Source organism: Cavia porcellus, unplaced genomic scaffold, assembly GCF_034190915.1.
Source record: "Cavia porcellus strain 051 isolate PalLab524CR breed Dunkin Hartley unplaced genomic scaffold, mCavPor4.1 scaffold_1, whole genome shotgun sequence".
NCBI classification, from domain to species: Eukaryota; Metazoa; Chordata; class Mammalia; order Rodentia; family Caviidae; genus Cavia; species Cavia porcellus.
In genome coordinates, this window is record NW_026947484.1 from 199,064,025 (window position 1) to 199,088,570 (window position 24,546).

Below are 24,546 nucleotides of genomic sequence, written 5' to 3' on the forward strand. Positions count from 1 at the left end.
TTACAACCTTGTGCTTGCCAGGCAGGCACCTATGCCACTGAGGTAAGTTCCTGGCCCCACACTGCTTTTTTAATGTGCCATCCTTCAGGTACTTGGTGGCCTTTTAGGTATACATACCCTTGATGCCCTGGGCAATTCCTGGGTATTCTTAAAATATACACAAAGATTTGAGCCTCCTGATTTGCATGATTTTCTGGGTTAAGAGAGTAATGAACCATTTTCACAAGTCACCTCAGGCCTCTTACAGGAAGAGGAAGACAGCTGCTGTCTTAAGTGAAAATGAGTATAGAAGAAACACTTGCCATCTTGATGTATACTAACTGATCCAACACCAGGTAGCACTCAAAATCAAGTCAGGTTGGATACATCAAAATGCCTACACAAAGGTGGTACTTCAGGCTAAAAATATAGAGAAAACGGCAGCTCTAAGCTCTCCACTGACATTCCAACTTAATTCTAATATTCTTTGGCCGTCAGGTGAAACATCCAGTATGTTTCCTCCTCTGTCCCACATCTCAACTTCTTGCAAGCCATGTAAGCTGAGGCTTAGCAGGTACTTTCCAGTAATTAGGAAACTGTACATCCAGTTTATCTGGAGATAGAATTTTACCTGAATAGCCCTGGCAGTGACCCCAAGTCTTCCCTAATGGCGCATACCAATGTTTATTCCTTAAATTAGTATTCCTAAATTGTCCAAGGGCCTCATTTCCAGGAATGTCATGCTTGAAATTTTATTCATGTTAATTCTCCATGTGGAGAAGCTAGCAAAATAAAAATTTTATATACCTTGCCAATGCTGCTACAAGGAACACTGCCAAACTAATATCAAGAAGGTCCCCAAGCTTCTCCTGACACTACTTCAGTTTGCCTAATAAAGAAAAGCTGGTCCGTTCAAAGATATTTACTCTGCAAATTAAAATAATCCGTATTTTGTCTATAAAAAGGACTAAACTCTTCTCCTTTTCTTAATAAAGTCAAAGAAATCCACCCACCTTTCAATAATCACACTGATCAATCACCACCAGGCTCTTTCACATTATTCTCTTCAAAAAAAAAAGAAGGAAATGAAACCTTAAGAGTCCTCATTCTAACACAGACACTTCCTTGCCATGTGACCTTGGCAAAAACCTCTGGGAGCCTCAGTTTCCTCATCTGCAAGGCAAAGAGGACAGCAGCCACAGCACTGGCACCGTGTTGCAGAGATTTAATCAGTGAAGTACCTCACAACAGCTGCTGCTGCTGCAGCTGCATGGATGCTGCTAATCACTACAGTCAACGTCACGTCCTCTAAGACAGCTGCTGTAAGGCAGGACCTCGCACAGGCGCCGGATGCACTCACCTCCCAGCTACACCCTCAGGAAGGCCAGCCCTCAGAGACTCGGCTCCTAGACGTACTCACAGCAGAGTAAAGATGAGCAAGACAGGTAGCAGAGTGGAGCCAATGTAAATGAAGAGCAGCCTTCAGGCACCTGGCTGGCCGCCAGCACAGGCCCTTGGGGAGGCAAAATTTAGACACCTCAGTCTTAAGGGTGATTTGTAGCTTCCAGCTCTCACTGTCAAACATCTCAGAAAAAGAAAAAAAAGTTAATCACAAAGTTTTGCTTTTATTTCTCATAATAAACTCATAATTTAACTAAAATATGAGACGTCAGATGAAATATTCACTTTCTAACAAAAGCTACGCTTATGGAAGGCCCTAATCTCACCGTGCATGTTAATGTTCTATGGGAGCGTTTCATCTGTTGTTTGAGGTTTGGTATGTAGCTCATCCAAAATAAGTAACATGAATTAAAACAAAATCCATCAAACTTGAACATTTCTCTCCCAATACCCACTTCCCCACCCCTCAGAAGGAAAAAAAGGAAGAGAAAGGAAAAAAGACAAACCAACAACAAAAATCGAAACCAGATGAGGGAGAAAACACCCCTGCCCAGCTACTATCAAACAATGGCTAAAACTACAAGGGTGACAAAGATAAAGCCCAGGGGCATTATAAACTATATTTTACATTCTGTGTAAAAGGTTCCTCACTGTAATGAACTTGGATTGAAAAGAAACTGAAAATGAAAACTATATTGTCTTTAAGTCATAGAAATATGGATAATTTTTTAAATTTCCTTTGATACTATAAGGCTATTTCAGTAAATACTGTTTTTAATATTCCAGGTAGAAAATCTACACACAGAGTAATCAAAACTACAAAAGAAGGAGAAGGAGAGGGAAAGGGAAAGAGGGAGGGGGAGGGGGAAAAGGGAGAGGAAGGGGGAGAGGGAGAAGCAGCAGCAGCAGCAGCAGAAGAAGAAACAAGCAGAAGCAGAAAAGAAACTCAAATAGCCTCTGAGAATCTGGATATTTTTAGTATTGAAGCAAGGCTTAATAGCTCAATGAAATAACATCTGTGAGATGATAAAATCACTATAGCTATGTTGCACTGGAGGTTGCTTGAAAAGGAAGACAAGGGTTTGAATCCCAGCTTTGCTACTTTCAGGCTGAGTGGTAATAGCTAAATTGCTGAATCTCTCTTAGCTTCAAGTTCCTCATCAATAAAATAACACAATCCTTTGCATGGAATTAGCTGAAAACAATGTGATAGCACCCCACGGACTCTGGCACAGAAACGCTGCATAAATATGATTTAAATTTAAAATAACACCAAGCTTCAACAACCAAAAAAGGACCTCAGATAAATAATGCTTTGTGTTGTTCTAGAGCTAAACTGGGCCACACAAACGGAGAATAGTCTAAACCACCCCTACGCCAGGGAGACTGTGAACTGCACTAAGATTACTAACACTAATTCCAGACGTTCTTTGACATAAACAAGTTAGACGGTCATAAAATCAATTCACTATCAACTTTCCCCGAGTCACGGGAGTCTAGAAGGAAGACATCGACTCCACTTTCAGAGAAGGAGGGACAAAGATGGGGGAAAGGGGAGTTTGGCGGGGCTAGAGTTGTGAAATCAGGAACTTCCGTGCTAGCTATGACAGCCAGCAAGGAGTGGCTTCAGGGCTAGACCTTAGGTGGGGGACACTCCAGGCAAAAAAGCCACTTCCGATAGGGAGCTGGCAGCAGGAGTTGTGCAAATCTGCTTGGGGGAGGGCAAGTGACTGTGGCTGCAGAGGCCAGGGGTGCACGTGAGCAGGTGGAGGTGGAATAGGAAGGAAACAGACTGGTAAAGGGGTTCAAAGTCCGATTGGAAAGGCAGGTGGCTGAGATGGAGTCACTGCAACACTGCAGCCAAGAGCCACAAGAAAGCTGGCACTGAGGAAGAAGCACAAACTGCTGCTGGGGACTCAGAACCCTGTCTGTGGGTTGGCTGGTTACAGAACTATTTCTGTAATGACAGGGGCAATCCCTCAACAATTTTGACCAGGATATGACCTTCCTCCCTGTCCCACACTCCCTCAGGCCAATGCAACCCTGCACAGCTACCATCACAGCAAACCAAGGCTAAACGAAACTACAACAGTGACAAGACAAAGCCCAGGACAGTATAAATCGTATTTTACATTCTCTATAAAGTGCTTCTCTCCACAAGGGACTTGGATTGGAAAGGTACAGAAAATGAAAGCCAGCTCTTTCTAACAAGCAAATCTCATCCTATCATTACCTGGTCCAAAACTTTAACTAAGAAGCCCCAGGAAAAAATCACAACAGTTCGGCCTGCAGCATCTGCATCCTGTCCGGCCTCATTTTCCAGCCGTGCCTCAGCTCCAACCTACATCGTCCACTGGTCTTCATGCCTTCTAGTCTGGCTTTGCTGATTACCCTACCTGGAACCCTTGCCCCACATACACAGCACTGCTCCTGGCTCATCCTCCAGCTGACCCCAGCAACTCCACAGGGCAGGTATTCTGGTCTCAGTCTCAGTGCTTCTTCTTCCCATGTTTCCCGCATCAGACTGGCAAACTTACCTACTGCTGGTGCAGCAGCACAAGAAAGGCAGCTTGTGCTCTCTGTGCAGAGAGTAAGCTGTTGCCATCTTTTTGGAGGGCAATTTGGCAACAGCTCTCAAAAGGTAAAATGCACTGCATGGCTTGCCATCTGTCACTTCTGAGGGTTGCCCAGCAGCTGTACTTACTTCCTGTCTGGGGAGCCCATGCCTCCCCTGCCCCTGAGCAGCAGGCTGAGCTCACCAAGCAGGAGCACTCACCCTTCCCAGGAAGGAGCTCTCACACAGTAGAAGGGACCAGGACCACAACCTAACCTAGAAATTTCACTACTAGGAATTTGTCTCAGTGTATTTCTACAAGCAAGATGAACACATTTGTTGTAAAGCTTGGAAAACCAAAATACTTATCACTAGGAGAATCAGTCAGTAACGCAAGCTACAGTCATATGAAGCAATTCCACATACCTGTCAATACATAAATAATATCTACATATGCTGATACAAAAACTTTTTGAAAATACACTTATCCTAAATGAACAACCTGACATACAGTGTGACTTCATTGCATGTTTTTAAGAGGGACGGACATGTGTGAAGAGATGAGAGGCCAGGCGTGGTGGTGCAATACCTGCAATCCCAGCACTAGGGAGGCTGAGGAAGGAGGACTGCCGTGAGTTAGGGGGCAGCCAGGGCTACGTAGCGCATTCAAAGCCAGCCTGGACTATAGTAAGACCCTGTCTCAAAAAATAAAACAAAACAAAAAAGAAAAGCTAAGCAATCACAGAAACAGGGAAAAGAAAGTTTTACCATGAAGCATCTTCTGGGGGAAAAAAACTACAAATCGCCCCCCTTAACAGTGCTGACTATAGAGAAAGGGTAAGAAACAGGTTATTTTTATATGGTACTTCATCCTTCTTGAGTGTTTCATCACACTCACAAACTACAGTTCTATCTCAGTTCACAAACCTAGTATTTTTCATGATTCTGGGGAAGATGGCTGCAGTTGTGCCACTTGATGTGGGGTCTGTGAGCAGAGTAAAGTTCTGTCAAATGCTTTCGTTTGGGAATCAAACTATTTGTGAACAGAAGCATTCAGGAACTGAGGTATTACTGTAACTTCAATTTAAAAAGGGTTCAGGCTGGAGGTGTGGCTCAGTGGCACAGCACTTATCTAGTCCACACAAGGCCCTGGATTAGATCTCCCGCACCAAAAAAGACAAAGAAAATGTTTTACTGTCACCTGCTCAGAAAGCACCTCCCCAGCATCCACCATCCACATTCTTGCCTACTGATATTCTTCTCCTTTAGGTTACTTATCCCTATGCACTAGTTTACATTCCTGGGCATTCACACACTGAATGTCTATCTATCCTGCAAGGCTACAGGCCCTTGGGTGACACCATGCTGACTGCTGCGTTCCCAGCACCTAACACAGCGCCCAGCCCTGGTGACGGTAAACAACTATCACTAAGTGAATGAACAGATCTCATCCCCTCTGAACTGCTCAAGTGAAGGGAAGCTCTTCCTGTCTTCCTCCAGTTTAGAAGTGGCCCTTTTTTCCTAGGAGGGGCCGCTGGCCTGTGGACCTAGCACCCTCATGGGCATCCACACCTGCCTCCCCTTAGACTGATTATCATAAGGGCAATGATCCTCGCATCCACCTCTACGCTGCCTGCTACACTGCTCCCACACAGAAGCCACTTGATAAATAGCTGATGAATGGCCAACGAACATATCAAATCTCCCTCAAAACGCCACAGGCATATGAAAGCAGCTGTCACTGCTGCCTCACTTTTCTTAATCCTGTCTTTTAGGAGAGCAAGAGCAGACTATGTGAAGTGGTTCTAAGCAGATGTGTTCTACAAACTCAGAGCTGTGCCCACACCTGGAACTCAGGCTGGATGCAGAGGCACAAGGTGACTGTGAGTGGTACAGGGCCAAGTGGGGTCACTAAGAGGAAATGAAATGATCACTCACATCAGTGCAACAAACTTTTCTGAACAAACTTTTCCTAAATTCAGTGTTATGACCACAAGGCAAATTACTATACTTTGAAAGCAAGAGAAATCCAGTTTTCTTAAAAAAAAAAAGAAAGAAAGAAAGAGAAAAAGAAATCCAATTTTCCTATTTTAAAAACGAAATTGCTGCTAGGCATGGTAGTACATGCCTATAATAGTCTGAAGCAGGTGAATCGGGGCAAGTTTGAGGCCAGCCTGGGCTACATAGTAAGTTCAGGACAAGTCTGCCTGGCAAACATGAAGTCCTGAGTTGGATTCCAGGTACCAACAAAAAGAGCTAATGTAACAAAATGCTGATAACTGACAAATCCAAGTAAAGCGAATGTAACTTTATTCTACATTACTATTACTTTTCTGCAAGTTTGAAATTTTTTAAATAAAAAATGACAAAACTATGTAATAGGTTATTCTTTTACCACCACCTAAAGGTATTAAATGTGGAGAAATTTAAAATATTGTGTAATAAATGGGGACTTTAATGTAAATTTAAAAAATCTGAATAAAGCAATTCAGAGCAATTTCTAAATTACTTGAAATATCTTCATTTTAAAATAATTACAAAGATCCATCCATATGGTATCTAACAGTAAATCACTCTCCCTGACAAACAGGTAACATCTGTTGTAGAATCCTTAGAAGTGGCTAGATAACAAAACGGGATAGCAAAGTCTCAAACTGACAATTTGCAGCTATTCAAGGAAGCAGCCTTCCTAGCTTCAGTGGCAAGATACCAATACAAAAACACAAGCAGTAGCCAACAGCTGGCAAAACACCAGCTGCACATTACCATTCACGTTTCTCAAACTATACAATTTGACTCATTAGAATCTGAAAATCTCAATTCCTCCAAATACAATTTTAACTTTTCTTTTTAAGGCAAGCACAGTAGTGTACACCTACTTCATTATATGGAAAGCTGAGACAGAAAGATCTCAAGTTCAAAGCTACCCCAAACAATATGGTAAGACTGTCTCAAAAACAAGCCAGACGGGGGGCAGAACTCAGTAGTACAAACACCTGCCTGGCAGGCATGAGATCATGAGTTCAATCCCTGGTACAGAAAAACAAACAAACATACATGAGCCACAGGTTTGCAATCCCAGCACTTTGCAGATTGAGGCAGGAGGATCACCATGACTTCAAGGCCAGTCTGGGTTACACAGCAAGTTCAAGGCCAGCCTGAACTACGTAATGAAAGCCCATCTCAAAAAATAAAAATAAAAATTTTCTCAACTAGAAAGTAGTGCCAAAAAAAGCATAAACCACTGATGTGAAGAAAGATCTACTGTTGTTTATAGGTCAGGCACTACAGCAGACGGCTTAGTTTCCCATCATTACAACAACCTGGTGTGTGGGTGTTGTCAACAACACTTCACAGGTGAGGAAAGGAAGGTTCAGGAAGCCCCACACCATATCCATGATTCCTCAGAGATGAAATGGTAAAGCGGACACCAGTCACTCTAGGCTACAAAACCTCTCTGCAGGTGCTAGGCACGGTCACATCCACTCCAACTCTGCCACCTGCCCTTGCCTCCCTCCTGCCTATCATTCCCAGGTCCTCTAATCCTGCTTGAGAATATTTTTTAAACTTTTTGTTTTCAGATCACTGTACATCCACACATGGATATAAGAAGAGTTCTCATATATCCTTGACCCAACGTCCTCTAACATGGATATAAGAAGAGTTCTCATATATCCTTGACCCAACGTCCTCTAAAGGTATATCTTACATAACTAAAGTACTCATATTACTTTTCTTCTTCCTAGTATCTATCACTTTCCAACATACTACAAAATATACTTTTACAGTTGCTTATTGTTTATGCCCACTGAAAACCTCCTCACAGGCAGAAATCTTTATCTAGTTTTTGTTCACTGCTAAATCCCAAGTGTAATCCAGAGTAGGCATCTATTAAATAACTGTATGAATGAATCAAAGAACTGTAATGCCCTGCCTCCTTCAACAGGAAGACCAGCACTCAAGAGACCAACGTGGTAAATAAGGATTCTGAAACACAAAACATTGCACTCACCCATGGTGACATAAGGCAACTTATCAGTTGATCCATGAGGATAGATGCTGTAGAGGTGAGGTCCGGTAACATCTATTCCCCCTAAAACTAGGGCCGCACCAATGTAACCTTGATACCTAGTGATTAGAGGATGCATAAAAGAAAAACATGAGTCTACACAGCATCACTGTAACTTAACCAAAAGCTGCACAAGAAGTTAAACAAGAAATGGCTTCATTATTTCATAAGTGGTTCTGTTATTGGGAACTGAAGGGGGAAGACAAGTATCGTTAAAAGGAACATCTATAATGAGCACCACAAACAGTAAATTGTGAGGCACTCCACGTCCCTCATTTCAGCTCAGCCCACAGTCCCCCGAGAGAGCGGTGTCATTCCCACTAGGAAAGAGGGGACTATGCCAGAGACATTAAGTAGTTGCTTGTATCTCAGAGCCAAGACACAACTCCAAAAATCAGCAGCACCATGCTCATCACATTTCTGTGACAAGAGAAATGATCTTCAGAGTTAACACAAAGCTGCTGAGTTCAGCCACTCAGATGCCCAAACCCAACTCACCATAGTCTTGATAGCTTCTGTCTAATACCTTTCACTAAATTACAGTCACAGACAGGAGTTTATACTGAGCAAGGAAGGCACATTTCATCATTCAGGACACAAGTAACTCTGTGACAATAAAACTGCTCGCAGAGAAACCAAGCAAACCAGCCCCCCCCCCACCCATGAGCAGCTGTGAGCGTGGCACGCTGTGGCGGCCCAGGACAGGAGCCACAGGTGTTTACTGGGGCCCGCACCATGTTGGGACCTGGAACCAGGGAAACCAAGCAGCCCCTCCCCCACTGCCTGTTTTGTTTTGTTGAACTTCAATATACATGAAAGTATGAACAGCTATTAGGGACTGGGAATTTAGCTCAGCGGCATAAGCACCTGCCTTGCAAGCAGGCAGTCGTGGGTTCGATCCCCGGTACCGATAAAAAGGAAAAAAGGCAAAAAAAAAAAAAAAAAACAAAGTATGGACAGCTATTTTGAAGAGAACTAGAGACTCTATGACAGCCATTAGTGACTTTCCTATTGTCTGGTTTTGAAGACCTAAAACACCTTCCTCATTCTGTTAGGGTCAGTTTTATACTATATTATTTTGTATGAAATCTCTGTATGCGAAGACATGGACAACTATTTGGAAGAAAACAAGAGATAATATGATAGTAAAGATCTCAGGTCATCTAGCTTTGAAATTTATATCTCTTACATTGCTTTCTTATGTCCTATTTTGTTCTGTTTTAATTTTACCCCTTTTAAAATTAAAAAAAAAATTTAAAAATTAAAAAAAAAAAAAAAAAACTGCTGCCACCCACTGGAGAAAGTGCCAACTCTTCAGGAATAGCAACACAACACATCCTTCATCCCACCTCAGGGAATGCACATGTACTTCTTCCTTTGAACTCTGTCCCCCTGCTTGGTTTACCACTTTTAAATGTTCTTTTTGTGCAGCTGGTCCTGTTTTGGGGGGTTGTTTTTGTTTTTGTTTTTTTGAGTTTTTGAGATAGGGTTTCACCATGTGACTAACCTCAAACTCACAGTGATCCTCCTGCCTCAGTCTCCTGAGTGCTGGGATTATAGGTATCACCATGCCCAGTTGGTCCTGTTTTTTAACCACTGGAAATGCTATGCTAGATAAATGCAATGGATTTTAAATTCTCCACCATCTTTAGCTCTTTAAGAAAAATGAATCCAAGCATACGGGGAATTTGCCATATGATAAACTGCAAAAACTGAAACCAGTAAATGCAAAAGACCAAAATCATAATTTCAGGTTGTCTGAGAAACAGGTACACATCAAGGAGCTCTCTCAGTAAACAGAACAGTAGAGCCCAAGAGCTCCCTGGTCCCTTGATGACCAAACTGTTATTTCAGAAACAATTTCTCATTTTTAAGTGAAAAAAATCAAGAACAGGGAAGGACTTTAGAAGCAATATAAAGAAGGATCAAAGGTTTAGACAGATTAGCCGGGCATGATGGCTCATGCCTGTAATGCCAGCACTCGGGAGGCTGAGGCAGGAGGATTGTTGTGAGTTCAAGACCAGCCTGGACTACAAAGTGAGCTCAAGGCCAGCCTGAACTACATAGTGAGACCCTGTCTCAAAAAGACAAAAAAAAAAGTTTAGACAGACAAAGTACACAATTGGTCTAAGGCCATCTGAGAGTCACAGACCCCTCTGAAACACTATTAAACTCTGGAATCCTCCCCTATAAGTTTTTCCTATTCTAGAAGGCTGTAGGTCTCCAGAACTTCTCCTCTGGCTCAAGGAGGAACTCTTGATTCTGATTACATCTACTAATGAGAACAATCCGCACAGCACTGTTAAAGGTGAACGGGTGAGTTAGAAACACAGTGGTAGGGCATTCTTGTTAATGCATAAATATGAGAATAGCGGCAATGAGATATATGAGATACAGGAAAGTACCTCTTGATGTCCAGGACTAAACCACACATTGTCACTGCCTTACTGATTTATTCCTTTCCCTCTCAAAAGTCAAGACACAAAAACTAGCATATTCACCTAGAAAAAAAAAATTGGCTCAGAATGGTGGGTTGAACTGCCAAGTCACACAGCTGGCAATGCTGTGACAGGACTTAACCTGAGTGCTGAATTCAAATCCCAGGCCTTTTCCCTTCACACTACTCTGATTCATTTCATGTAACTCATCAAAAAAGATCCCAGAACAACAACAACAAAAATATATCCCAGGACATAAAGGACTACATTGTCTTGGTTTAATGTGTAAATGTTCCTCTCAAAACTGTAACAATGTAGTTTACAAACTACATTACACTAAAAATGCTGAATATAAGGGACTGAGAATTCTTAAAACATTCAAAAGAGATCAGCTAGGACTAGAGATATAGCTCAGCAGTGCAAGCACCTTCCTGGGAAGAGCAAGGTCACAAGTTTGATTCCCCAGTACCAAAAAAAAAGAGAGAGAGCGTGAGATTAACTGAAATATTTTGCTAAATTATTTAATAAAAGGAAATCTTGAAATACTGTATTATTTGTGGCAATTTTACATGTTTAAGAATTGCTTTATCCTAGCAGTTGGGAGGCTGAGGCAGGAGGATCACCACAAGTTTGAAAACAGTCTGGGCTTCATAGAGAGCTCAAGGTCAGCTTGAACTACACACCGAGACCCTGGCTCAAAATTAATTAAGTAACTAAATAAAAACTGCTTTATATGTAATGTACCATATAAGGCACAAGAGGGAGCTTTGTATTTAAAGTTAAAAGTCAAAAATGTCCTCAGAAATCTTAATAGGCTGAAAGAATTCTATTTGATTGACATCAGTTCTCCCACAATAGGATGACAGCTATACATACAAAGACTAGGCTTCCTGTCCTGATGACTCTATGCCTTAATTTTCTCATCTGTAAAATGGAAACTATATACAATACTATTAGCCACTTATATACTACTGAGAAGAGGCCTGTGCTAGAGATGCAGATGAAGACCTGAAAATTCTCAGGAAGGCCAGGGGCATGTAAGAAACAGTGAACTGAGACAGGCAGAGACTGTGACAAACACCAAAGTTGACAGTGACCACTTTGTTCTAGGCTATTGCCATGTGTTATCCCATCCTCTTTTTGAACTTGTTCAAAAGCCAAAAATCCAGAATTTTAAATTCCAATCTCCAAATTTATAATTTTTGACTACTATTTTTTTTAAATGTCACAACTTATATACACTTCTCTAAAGCCAGTGGTCTACGAGCTACCAAAAAGCTTTCTATTTATGCTTCCCTTTAATTCTCCCAACATGGGAGGTACCATGATGACCATTTCACACGTAGGGAAAAAAGCAGCAAATTCCAAAAAAGAAAAGCCAGTTTTCAAACTCAAGCCTAAATGCCCAGCTGTTTCCACTATAATACACTGCCTCTCTTACCTAGTATGAGTGAGAAAGTAGACTGAAACTCTGAAAACTGTCAAGACATATATAAAGTACGACCACATTCAAGAAGAAAAAAAGACAAAATTACTCATATGAGGCTGTAGAGGGTAGGGTGAGGCCAGGCCAGGCAAGTCGCTAGACCTCTATACTAAAGCCTTCATTTGTTCACTCAGAAATAGGAGATGGTAGTAAATAGCCCCTCTCTCAGAGATCATGTATGAAGCATTTTAAAACAAGGCCTGGTATTGAGCAAGAGAGAAAGTTGGTTAATTAGTAGTATTATTATACTTGGGCTGGGGACACAGCTCAGTGGCAAACTGCATGCCTGGCAAGGTTCTGAGTTTGATTCCCAGTACAAAAAAAAAAAAAAAAAAAAAAAAAAATATATATATATATATATATATATATACATACACACACACACACACTCACAAACAACTACAAGTATGACTTTTTACTGTATTATTTTGCTCCTAAAAGAGAGAGAAGAGTCACTAGTATTCATGTGTTGGGGATGGGAGGGTAAAATTTGTAGGACAAACTCAAAGGCTTCCAGCTCTTAATTTCTTGACTTGAGCAAAAAGTTTCTCTTATCCAACTGTTATGGTTGAAATCTTAAATGGCCCTGATACTTCATGTGTTTGGAAGGTGATTAGATTATGGGGGCTTATAGGTAACTTACTGTTAGCAGATGGGGTCACTGTGGGCATGACCTGGAAGGGCTTATCTACTGTCCCATCTCCTCCCTTGATTCGTTAAGAGAAGAGCATCCACTCCTCTGCCATGTCCCTGTGCCATGCCATCCTGCCTTAAAGCCGGCCAACTGTAGACTGAACTGCACCAAAATCAACCTCTTCTCCTTTCAGATGTGGGTTATTTTGTCACAGCATCAAGAAGAGTGACTATAATCCCCATGCTTCAGGAAATTGTTCACATATGATTTATTCTGAGGAGGAAAAAACTCAAGACTCTTTAAACTCAAATGCATTATCAAATGCTTATGAAAGTAAAAGGGCTTTTTGCACTCGAGAGGCAGAAGGATCACCACAAGTTCAAGGCCAATCTAAGCTACACAGTGAAATTAAGGTCAGCTTGTACTATATAGTGAGACCTTGCCTTGAAAGAAAGAAAGAAAGAAAAAAAGAAAGAAAGAAAGGGCTTAACTGATTTCTAAAATAAAACATGTTCTTCTGAATGCTTTTTTCCAGGCTTCCCTTAGCCACAAGTCTAAAACATGAGAAAAAGATGCTACAGAAAACTCTGTCCTGGAACCACACCTGAAAAGCATCTGCTTCAGCATCCGATTGGCCGTCACAACTCTGGGAAGGCGCCCGGTGGTAAGGGAGTGGAGCTCCAGGTTGGAAGAAATGAGCTGTGTTGTCATGTCTGTGTCTGCAGCAGTCCCAGCACCGCAACAGCTGCAAGATACAGCAAGGAACTTAGGTGACATCCAATTACCTGAAGGCTCAATTAAAAGTGGAGTTTCTTGGACAACTTCCAGAGTACAGGTACACAAAGATGTTTTAAATACAAGTGCAATAAAACTGCTCTGTCCAGCAATCATAAACATGAAACTGAGAATACATATCTAATTACATGCCAATATATTCTCTATGACCCAGTGGAATATTTCAAATCATTGGTTTCTATTCCTCTAACGGAGTGCACATTTTACTAACACTACAAATATATTCAAATTGTATAAAAAAGCAAAGTGTGTTAAAAGTCGTGCAATTTAACATCTACCAAGTATTCACTGCCAGGTACTAATCATGACACTAAGGACTAGCAATAAAGAAAATATGATAATCTGGGTTCTTAATTCCAAAACTGAGCAGAAGACAGAAATATAATATATCATGTAACACAATATACCATATAATTTCAAACCTAAGCAGAAGACAAAAATTATAATACACAATACAATATAGTAGCACAAATACAAATTGATATGGGGAACTGGAGAGAACAATTTATTCCAATACTTAAAAAAAGGTTTCAGTTTTTTACAGTGGCACACACCTATAATACCAGTACTCAGGAGGCTGAGACTGGCAGACTGCCACAAGTGTGAGGTCACCCTGGGATACACAGTGAGTTTAAGGTCAACTTGAACTATATAGTGAGACCCTATCTCAAAAAACCTGAAAAGGAAAAAAAAGGTCTCATATGAGCTGGCTATGAAAAAATAAAAACATATTCAGAGGCTAAAAAGAAGAAAAGGGCATTTCTAAGCCTAGAGCAATGATGGAAAAAGGGACACCGAGACATGATGGCCATAGGGACAGTACAGGTGAAATTGGAACCACAACTCCAGTGCAGTGATGGCATCTGCAAAAGCCTAAAACATACACTTTTTGAACACTCATACAGGGGCTTAAATACTAATGCTTCGGATTTTTAATTTTTATCCTGTATAAAATGTGGAAAGTCTCTAGAAAACTTTTTAATAAAAAGAAGTATTAGCAGATATGTGTTTTACAAAGTCCAATACAGCAGAAGAGTGAACAATAAGATGGAGCAAAGACCAGAGGCACAGAGGCCAATTAAAAAGACAACTGCAGTAGGACACCTTAGAAAACAGAACCCAAAGGTCTTAGCAGATAGAAAAATAAGGAGTAGATTGAAGAGGCACACAGGGCAGAACTGGCTGCCAAGTGAATGGGAGGCTAAATCAAAGAGAATGACAACGAATGTAGGTGACAGGTACATGTAAATGCCATTTAAGGGAAACAGAAAACAAAGGCTGAACAACAGGGTTTAGTGAGGCCAGCTGTTCAATTTTAGCTCTAACAGGTTTGAAAATTTAAGAACTATTCAAAATAACCAATACTTACTAAATATTAGGTGCTATGAAGTGAATTTTTGAACAGTTCTTGTCAGCAACAACCATCCCTTCAGTTGCTCTTGTATCTGCTCCGAGAACTATGCCATCCTATTACCAAAAAAAAAAAAAAGAAAAGTTTTAAACAACTTCACATACATCAATCACAGTCTTCTGTACTATTTAGGGAAAATAATGATGCCAATACCTTGCTGCTGATACCCTAAGCCAAAAATACCGCACGCTCTCAGCATCAAGAAAAGGTTTCTTAACAAACATTACTGATTGTAGCCTCATGGTGTGGTAGTATGGTATCATTCCCATTCTCAAATAAGGCTCAGAGATACAGTGAATTATTCACAAATCACAGCTAATCTTTAAAAAAAAATCTAGATTAACACCCAGAAATCCTCACTACAATAACACCTGTGTCAAATTTGTTTTTTAACATGTGTTCTGCTGTGCGCGGTGACACACACCGTAGTTCTAGCACTTGAGAGGCTGAGGTTGAAGAACTGCCAGGAGTTCACGGTAACCTTGGACTACATAGTGAGCTGAAGGTCGGCCTGAACTATGTAGCAAGACCACCGCCTTAAAAGAAAAAAAAAAGTGCCCCACTTCATATGTAACATTAATCATTATCCCTTTTGACCCTTAGGACAGGAGTTACACCCATTTGATGGATGAAGAAAGAACTACGAAAAGAAAAGTGAGCTGCCCAATGTTGAAAGCAACATAAAAGCATTCAGTGGTTAAACGCCTTTGACACCAAATTCTGTGCTGTCCCAATTACATCAACCGGCTTCCTAAAGTAACTTAAGGCAAATCGCCCTTCTGTCAAAAACTGCAAAGTCAGCAAAGAACATAAAATACTAAGTACACAAAACCTCTCTGACAAAAGCAGTCGCTTCTAAAATATCTTTTTTTCTGTTGTGCTCCTTAACACCTAGCCTTCCACACCCAGCTGAGAGACAAAGGGGTCTGGGTCCTGTTAACAAGTGTCACAGCTGTTTACCTTATAGACCAAGCCCGCAATCGTAGTGCCAGTTTTCCGGGCTTTAGGAAGCTTGAACCCCTTCTTTGCAAAATCGGCTTCCAAGACTGCATTCCTGAGAGCAAATGCGAAAATGCAGAGTTGAAGGGTAAGACTCCACTGAACCGTGCCGACACGCAGCGTGCTTAACAAGACACTCGGGAAAGCTGTTCGCTTTCACCCGTCTGTTCACTAAATCCCCCAACCTTCAGCACTTTCTCCCCGACGTTCAACGAAGAAAGTCCCACAGGCGGGCTGCGACTCACTTAAAAAGACGAAGACGAGCGGTGTTCTAACGCAATGGGAAAGCGAGAAGGCAGACCCGGCCTAGGGACAAACCCACGCTGAGGCCCTAATTCCCCTGAGTCACACGGACCTTGGGCCCCGCCACCCACCCTTCGCTCGCACCTCCCACCCAGGCCGCGGCCCAGCTCCGACCCCGCCACCGCACTCCCACCCCCACTTCTGGCCCGAACATAGCCGCACCTGCGGCAGTTATCAAACGAGAAACCTCCAACCGGTGGCTCATATACCGACACCGCCGCCATCTTCCTGAGAAAGTATTTCCGGGGCCGGGGGCGGAGCCAACAAAAAAGAGCCGGGCACTTCCGGCGCCCAGGGAGAAATCGGGGCCAAAGGGGCGGGGCAAGCTCCGAGTGGGAAAGATTGATCATAAAGCTCGCGTTTCCGAGAGAGGCCCCAATGTGCCTGGCACGTACCGCCTCAAGTGGTGCGGAGGAGAAACTGACGACTGGAAGCGGGAAAGGATTGTCTAATGCAACCGCATTTTTCTAATGTTAAAGTGGCACGCGTTGTTTCTGAGATATTAACACCCAAAACCTTGCTGGATGGAGCAAGTCTGCATCTCTCTGAATCTATTTTCTCCCCCGACAAATGTAAAGGACATCTTCTTAGAAGGAAAAATAAGCAGCCAGGTTGGTGGTGAGTGCCTGTAAGGCCACAGCACATGGGAACCTGAGTCAGGAGGCTCGCTGTGAGTCTAAGGCCAGCCTGGGCTACATAGTGAGTACATAGCCAGCCTGTACTACAAAGCAAGACCATGTCCAAAAAAAAAGGAAAGAAAAAAAAGAAGAAAATTAATAAGCACATGAAAAGATGCTGACATAAGTCATTAGAGAAATGCAAATCAAAATCAGTGAGATACAGCTTTGCACTCCTGGAATGGCTTTAATTAGAAAGACAGAACTAGAAGGGTTGGAGAGAATGTGGGAAAATTAGAAGTCTCTTTAGGGGCCAGTGGGAATGTAAAATGAGGCTGCAGCTCAAGAAAATGATTTGGCAATTTGCCCCAAAGTACCACCCTCTTAAATATTTACCCAAGAGAGTTGAGAATGTATGTTCACAAAAACTTGTAGATGAATGTGCATCACAGCATTAATCATAATGGCCAGACAATGGAAACAAGCCTGATGGCTACTGATGGATGGATGTTAAGCAAAATGTAGAATATTTGGTGAAATATTATTCAGCCATAAAAAGAAACACAGCACAGATATAGACTATGACAGGGACAAACCTTGAAAACATTATGCTATAGAAGCCAAGCACAAAACACATATGGTATCATTTGTATGACATAGAAATAGAATAATTCCATTTTTCTGACAGTGTAGTTAGTGGTTGCTGGAAGTTGGTGCAGTGACTGTTTAAGGGGTAAAGATTTGGGAGAAGATGATAAAAATGCCCTGGAATTAGACTGCAGTTTAGGTGTACAATGTTCTGAATGTACTAAAGCCCACTGAAACTCACACTTTAAAGCATGAAAATGGTGAGTTTTGTATTAAGTAAATTTTCTCACTTTAAAAATATCTCTGTGTGTACTGAACATTGTCCTTGAAAAGCATCAATCCTGACACATAGCAACTCCTCATAAATTGCTATTATTAGTAGTACATTCAATTCAACCTATCAACAACTCTAGGAGGTGGCTTTGTATCAATTCATTTTACTCACGGAATATAAGAATTTGCTCGAATTTACATAACAAATGGCAGCATTAATAACTATGAACTCAACATAGATCTGTGGATCACCAACTATATGCCAGGCATGGTTCTGGGTGCAAATGAATGAACGGATGTGTCAAAAATGCCTAGAACCAGTGTCTGTCACAAATCTGAGTTCACAAGTAATTACCAAAGGTTGAATTTCATTTTATTACATCTCTGCATCTCTTATGGGAAATAAGTGTATATTTTGAAGCCATAACTCTTAGTCTGGGTCCTGATTTGGAAACAGGATCTTTACAGAGCTCCTCAAATAAAATGAGGCTCTAAGAGTGGGTCCTCACCCAACAGGACTTGAATCCTCACAAAAGGGGGAATTCATAGCCAAGACATACACACAGGGTAAAGATGGAGTGGTGCTTCTACAAGCTCGGAAACACCAAAGGTTGCTGTCAAACCCCCAGACACAAGACCAGAAGCTTTGGACAGAATCTCCCTTACAGCTCGGAAAGAAGTCACTCTCATGACACCTTGATTCTGACTTCCAACCTCCTGGACCGAACTCCTAAACCTTGTAAATTCACATTCTAGAGGAGGAATGGCCAGACAATGGAAACAAGCCAGATGGCTACTGATGGATGGATGTTAAGCAAAATGTAGAATATTTGGTGAAATATTATTGAGCCGTAAAAAGAAACACTCTCTCCCAAGGCCTTGCAATTGGGGCACAGAGAGGGCTAGGGTTTGCCCACCATGCATTTTTCTTCTTGTGTGAGGGTTTTTTTGTTTGTTTGTTTGTTTGTTTGGTAATCATTTTTGTGTCCAGACAAAGCTGAGAAAGTAGCATTGCCTCCTCTTCAATGGCATTTGGGGGTGACCCAGCAGAGGCAGAGAGAGCCCAGCAGAGGGCAACAGGGAGCCTCCAGGCTACCAGGGCTTGTCCCGATGGCTGAGCCCTGAGCAGGGGCAGGCTGCAGCCTCCGAACCTCCAAGCCAGCCATGGACTAGCCAGTCCTAGTTCTAGCATTCAACCTCCTGCCTAGCTTCCTTGCCCAACTTGTCTGCGTCCCCCTGGGACTGCAGTTTAGCCCAACACACACACACACACACACACACACACACACACACACACACACACAGAGCCAGGTCACAGAGCCCAATTAAACTGCAAACACCACTTCTGCTATGGATGTGCCTGTGGCCTCAAGGGAGCCTTCAAACTCTCTGTGCCTCAATTCTCAAACAGTATAGGAGCAAAACACAGTCCCAGAAAGCACTTACCATCCTCAGTTCTGTCCAGGCAAGATATATATGGGATCTCAGTGCATCCCAGGGCCCTAGATTGTGCCAGACACTGGGGACCAGACCATCAAGGGACAGCACAGTGCCTGCCCTCAGGGAACTAGTGGTCCCTTTATAGGTGGGGCACAGGAGGGCTGCAGAAGCGAAGTCACTGGCAAGATCAAGCTGCTGACACCTAGCAGAGGCTAGGTTCAGATGACATCTCTTCTGCCCCTGGGCCAAACCTAACATCACCACTACCACCCATGTGGATCCCACACTCCAGAGATCCCTGGGGCTTTGAACAAAAGCAAAATTTCCTGCTCTTAACCAACTCGGTTATTGCTGTGTGACCTTATACTGGTCTCTTTACCTCTCTGAACCTCAGTTTCTTCATCTGTAAATCGAGAGAACATGGTAGTGCTCATATGTTGAATGAGTGTATGCACCACAAATTGGAAAGCATTTCACTCTCTCATTCACTCATTCAGCACTTGCTACGCTCTTCTTCTGTAGTGCTAGGTTTCCTGCCAGCTTCAAGCTAGATCGCAGTCACAGGGCCTTGGTGTGGGACTGTCGCTCCAGTGTGTTATGCTGAATGTCCTAAGGGACACACTCAGGAGCACAGTTGGGTGCCAGGCTCTAACCTTGCCTGGGACAGCAGGTGCACACTTGGAGGACAGAGCAAGCTCCAAAAGCAGGAGACCAGAGTGCATCCCACAGAGTGCGTTGCCTGGCAGTCAGGTGTACATGGTCTTGTTAAGCTGGATTTTCCATAGAACCAGCAAGCTGCAGCCCCACCATGCCCAATGTACAGGCTGCCGAGAACCTGGAGTGGTGGGCAAGCCCTGGAAGACCCTCTCTGGCCTCTAGCTCACAGCCAGAGTACACACAGCAGCCAGGGTGCCTCACACAGGCAGACTTGGCCATCTTCCCATTGCAGGCAGAGCTGCCCATGATGCTCCTGGTTGCTATGGCAACAAGGTCTTTGTTTTTCCTTCTTCATAAATAAGCTATAAATAGACAGGGCAAACCTGGGCACCTTCCTTTGCATGAATTAGTGCAGCTGCTCCAGGCTCCAGGGCCCCCAGCCCAGCACCCAGGTGCCAAGCCTCTCTGCATGGATGAGAGCAGCAGCCCAGCTCCAGCAGAAGGGGTACAGCGGGGTCCCAGGGCTGCATCCAGGCATGGATTCCCTCCTCCTGCTCCTGGGCACTTAGCAGTCTTGGGGCCACCTGAGCCCCAAAGAACCCCAGTCGCTGTCAGCAGGGCCTGTACTGGGTAGGCCCTGGGTCTACCAAGCCCAGCTGCTGGTGACCAAGAAAGAGAAGCCCCCTTCTGCTCTCTGGCTCTGTGTAAGCCACAGTGACATCTTGCGACCCTCACCCCCTCACAGCACCACAGAATTTACCAATCGCTTCCCTGCCCCACAACATCTACCCCAGACCTTTCTGTGTGCTAAGCACTGTGTAAGTGGCTTCCAGGCCACGACGCCATTCGTTCCCTCAGCCACCTACAAGGATCTGCCTTACAGGTGGGGGATCTGTACCCAGAGAGAGGAGATGCCTGGCTGAAGGTCACACAGCTGCTGAGCGAGGGCAGTGGGACTGAACCCAAGCCTGTGCTGTCCTCCGTGCTTGCTTTGTACCGCAGCCTCTCATTCCAGCCTTCTGATTCTCTCACTAATCCGGGAGCAAGGAGATTGCAGCTGGGACTCCTTACACAGGGAAGGCGCAGGAAAGGAGGCTGAAACTCAGGTGGCTTTCTGCATACAGGGAAGACCTGGGGAGGCTCCTTGGAGGAGATGATGCCGGCCCAAGTTGTGGAGGGTGACAGTGAAGAACAAGGAGAAGCCCCCGGCCAGAGTCACTCATATAAAGGTGGGGGAATGACAGAGGGGATGGGATCTGCACTCTGAGAGGCTGAGGCAGGATGCCTGCAAATTCACACTCAGCCTGCAACTTAGAGATGTAGTTAGAGACAGCAGGTGGACTTAGAGAACTATCTCAAAACGAAAAATAAAGAAGGGGCTGGAGAGGTATCAGTGTGAAGGCCCTGCCCTGGGACCAAAAGAGAAGGAAAGTGGGAGACAGGGCAGGCAGGAGGGGGCACGACTGCAGGCTGGCGGGGGAGGAGGGTGTGTGTGACAGGTGAGATGTGCAGGCCCAACTACGGAGGCCTCATGGGCTGGCACTGGGCAGCCTGGCAGGTGCTTAGACTGAGAAGCAAGGTGACCTCTCTCAGGGAAATGGATTGGCCACTTAAAACAGGAACTTGGGCAGAGCGTCACCAAAGGACAAGCCATCCTGAAGCCTCTGCCCAAGGCCCATGGGTGCTTTCTCCCCACAGCCTTGCTCAGTCCTCATCAAATGTGTCTCTGGGACACACGTCCAGCTCTAGGGTTGTCTCCATGTCCAGAACTATGGCCCGAGCTCATCGAATCGTACATGCCTTCATCAGACTCCAGGCCTGCACCCAGAAACAGGAAGCTTCTACCTTCCAGGAGACAGACACGGAAATAAACCAGAAAGTTGAAGGATAGGACGGTTCTGCTAATGACTGCATGGGGTTCCCAGAGCCATGAGGTGGGGGACAGGGAGGACAGGGAGGGGACAGTCTGTAGTGAGGAGTACAGTATGTCATTGAAGGCTGTATGTGAGGGTCTGGGAAAGGGACACATCCATGTTGTCCTCCAGATACCAGTCTTGGGTGGCCACCTGGGTGACAGCATGAGACTGCGTAGGTGACTTTAGGATGGGTCTCGTTGGAGCTCAAGACAGAACTGAGCTGGGGACAGAGGTGCAGCGGCTTGTAGAGAGCCGCAAGGAGGTTGTGTGGGTCCTGAGCAGGAAGGAGCCATTCCTGGAGAGGGCAGAGGGACAGAGGCAGGGCAGCAGATGTTCTCTGCAGGACAGGGGGGTGGTAAAGCACGGAGATGGAGCTGCAGAAGGGAGGTAGCACTAGAGGAGAATGACAGCCCTGCCACCAAGAGCGAGGTCCGCAGGTGCAGAGAGAAACAAGCAAGACGCGACCAAGACATCTGTGGAGCTGCACGCACCTCCAGAGCCATGTCCACCATCAGATCAGCATAGGCAGTGGCAGCACCCTGAGGTGGCCCTGCTGTGCCCATGGGAGCAGCATCAGGGTTTGCCAGCAAGGGTGTGAAGTAGAACTAGTCTTCTGGACAGCTGGCTGCTAAAATAACTGAGGAGCCTTGAAAAAGTTCAAACACCGTGCCCCAGAATTCCCTTTGAAAGGGTTTGTCTTGAGACAAATTGGGTGGATTGAGCTGGATGTGGTGGTGCACGCCTGGGTACTTGGGAGGCTGAGGCAGGAGGATTCACTGCAAGTTCAAGGCTGGCCTGGGCTACATAGAGAGTTTGCGGTCATCCTGAACTATACAGTGAGAATTTTCCTCAAAAAAAGTGTGTGGACTGTACTGAATGCTATACAGTTGATTATATATTGGATATATAATGAGTTACATGTTTAAAATCAGAATGGCTTATAATATGTAATATTATATAATATTATAACATAGTATACACTATTATAGTACATAGTATCAAATAGCATTATTCTATAATATATTGCTATACAATACATAACATATAGCTATGTATTATAAATTATTATATGTTTATAGTCTTATGCAATAGTATATATGGTATAGATATGATATAGATAGTATAATAAAATCTAGAATAACCTTAATATCAGGCAGTGGGAGAAGAGTTAACTAATGCATGATGAGATTATGAGATTCAATGCATGTTTAAAGACAGAAGAAAGGCTGGGAAATTGGCACAACGCATACAATTTGGTGCATGCGGTGTGTATTCTGTGTGTTTAAAATATTCTGTCAGCTAACGGTTAACTCCTCACTGATGGGATACGGACGATTCTTATTTTTCTCCTTGTTCCTTTCTGGGTTTTTTTCAGATTCTCTGTATTATTACTTTTCCTCTGATTTTTATTTTTGAAAGTTTTCAGACTTTCAGCAAGTTGCCAGAGCAATTGAGCAAACACAACAGACCCTTCAGCCGGCTTCTCCTTCTCCTCACCCCACTGTGGTCCCACCCTCTACCCCCAGCCACACGGAGTCCTGTGCTATACAAAGGTGCAATTGAAATACATGGTAAGGGACTAAACTGAAAAATGGGCTGCAGTAAAAGATGCCTTGCCATTAATTCCCCGCAAAAATACTCTTTTCTCACTCCAGACACACTTGGCATCGTCTTCGGGCCACTTTAGGAAGCAGTTCTGACAGTCCTCTTTCCTGAGCATCTTTATAAGATTTTTTAAAAAGCAACATGGTGAATGCTGCTCCTGTGTGACATTAACAGAAACACAGGCTCACACGGAGACTGCAGGGCACCCGCCACCCGCCTTACCCGCAGATCTGACACCCTGCCACTGCTACCTCTTCGTCAAGGTCAAAATGACCACAACAGGTGAGCGTTTCGAATCAATTCAGGACAAGGATGCACGACTATGCAACTAAAAACAGTCACAAAGAAGACTTCCAGATCTGCTTCAGAAGGTGCCAAGAGCGTGGGAGAAGTGCGTGTCTGAAGCTGGAGGAAATATTCTGAGGGGCACTAATGATAATGAGTCTTTCGCTGTAATAAACTGTTTTAAATTTAAATGCTCACTGTGGGTTCTTATTGCAATGTGTAATTCTTTATTTTGATCATGTTTGTCTCCAGTTATCCTGGAAGTAAATGGTGGAGCCCCTTCAAATTTTCCCCCCAGTTTTTTGTTTTGTTCTGTTTGTCTTCTTGGGACAGGGTCTCAGTGCAGTGCAGGCCGGTCTTGAGCACACCTTGTAGTCCAGGCTCCAAACTTGTCTCAAACTTGTACCGATCCTCCTGCCTCAGCCTCCCGAGGGTTGGGATTACAGGAGTGCACCGCCACACCTAGCACAGTCTAGCACACCTAGTGACGGTGCACTGACTTTCCAGTTTTGAGTTTCTCTTTACTTCCTGTAAGTGGGGTGTCCCCAGGGTGGAACAGAGCAGTTGCCACAAGGACCGCAGAGGTGACCCGCCTCTGAGCTGCTGCTCTGCTGCAGGACAGCAGCATCCTGGCCGCTGGGCTCCCCATCTCCAGCCGCTCCTTTCCTGCACCTGGAATGGACCTGATGGCAGCGGAAAGGCCAAAACTCTGCTCTCTTCAGCAGCTTCGCTGAGGGGGAAAAGACCTGAGGGCAGCCTGACCGCAGAAGGAAAGAGCGTGGTTGCCTACAACACCGTGAATACATCTGTCTGACATTCTGAGAGCACACGAATGCACTTGTGAGTGTGGAGTCACGTTGTTTCAGGATTGTGTGTGTACATGGTGGTATGGGAGATGGTGTGAATGCAGGAATGTGTAAATGATGTGAATGTATGACTATGACAGTCTGGTGACTGCATGTGACAGATGGGAGTGTATATTGTGTGAGTATAAAAGTGAGTGTGTGAGTGCATGTGTCAGTACGAGTGCATATGAGTGCAGGTATTGAGTGTGCAAGTGCACGCGTGACTGTTCTGTGTGTGTGAGCATCTGTGG

At 44.0% G+C, this 24,546-nt stretch overlaps 1 protein-coding gene and 1 long non-coding RNA gene across 2 annotated transcripts in view; one reads left to right on the forward strand and one right to left on the reverse strand.

The window, feature by feature from the left end:
* Window positions 1–16,350, reverse strand: part of Psmb7 (proteasome 20S subunit beta 7) — a 55,461-nt gene extending 39,111 nt beyond the window's left edge. Inside the window, exons 1-5 of the mRNA XM_003470789.5 lie at window positions 16,232–16,350; window positions 15,728–15,821; window positions 14,726–14,823; window positions 13,166–13,306; window positions 7,947–8,062 (exon numbers count right to left, since the gene is read on the reverse strand). Coding sequence (XP_003470837.1) covers window positions 7,947–8,062; window positions 13,166–13,306; window positions 14,726–14,823; window positions 15,728–15,821; window positions 16,232–16,293 — 511 coding nt within the window. The 5' untranslated portion in view covers window positions 16,294–16,350. The remainder of the gene's footprint in view (window positions 1–7,946; window positions 8,063–13,165; window positions 13,307–14,725; window positions 14,824–15,727; window positions 15,822–16,231) is intronic.
* Window positions 16,351–20,610: 4,260 nt separating this feature from the next.
* LOC134474245 (uncharacterized) lies at window positions 20,611–23,641 on the forward strand. The gene is made up of 3 exons (XR_010044980.1): window positions 20,611–20,873; window positions 22,980–23,131; window positions 23,216–23,641. It is a non-coding gene; the product is annotated as an uncharacterized LOC134474245 (long non-coding RNA).
* Window positions 23,642–24,546: the final 905 nt, after the last annotated feature.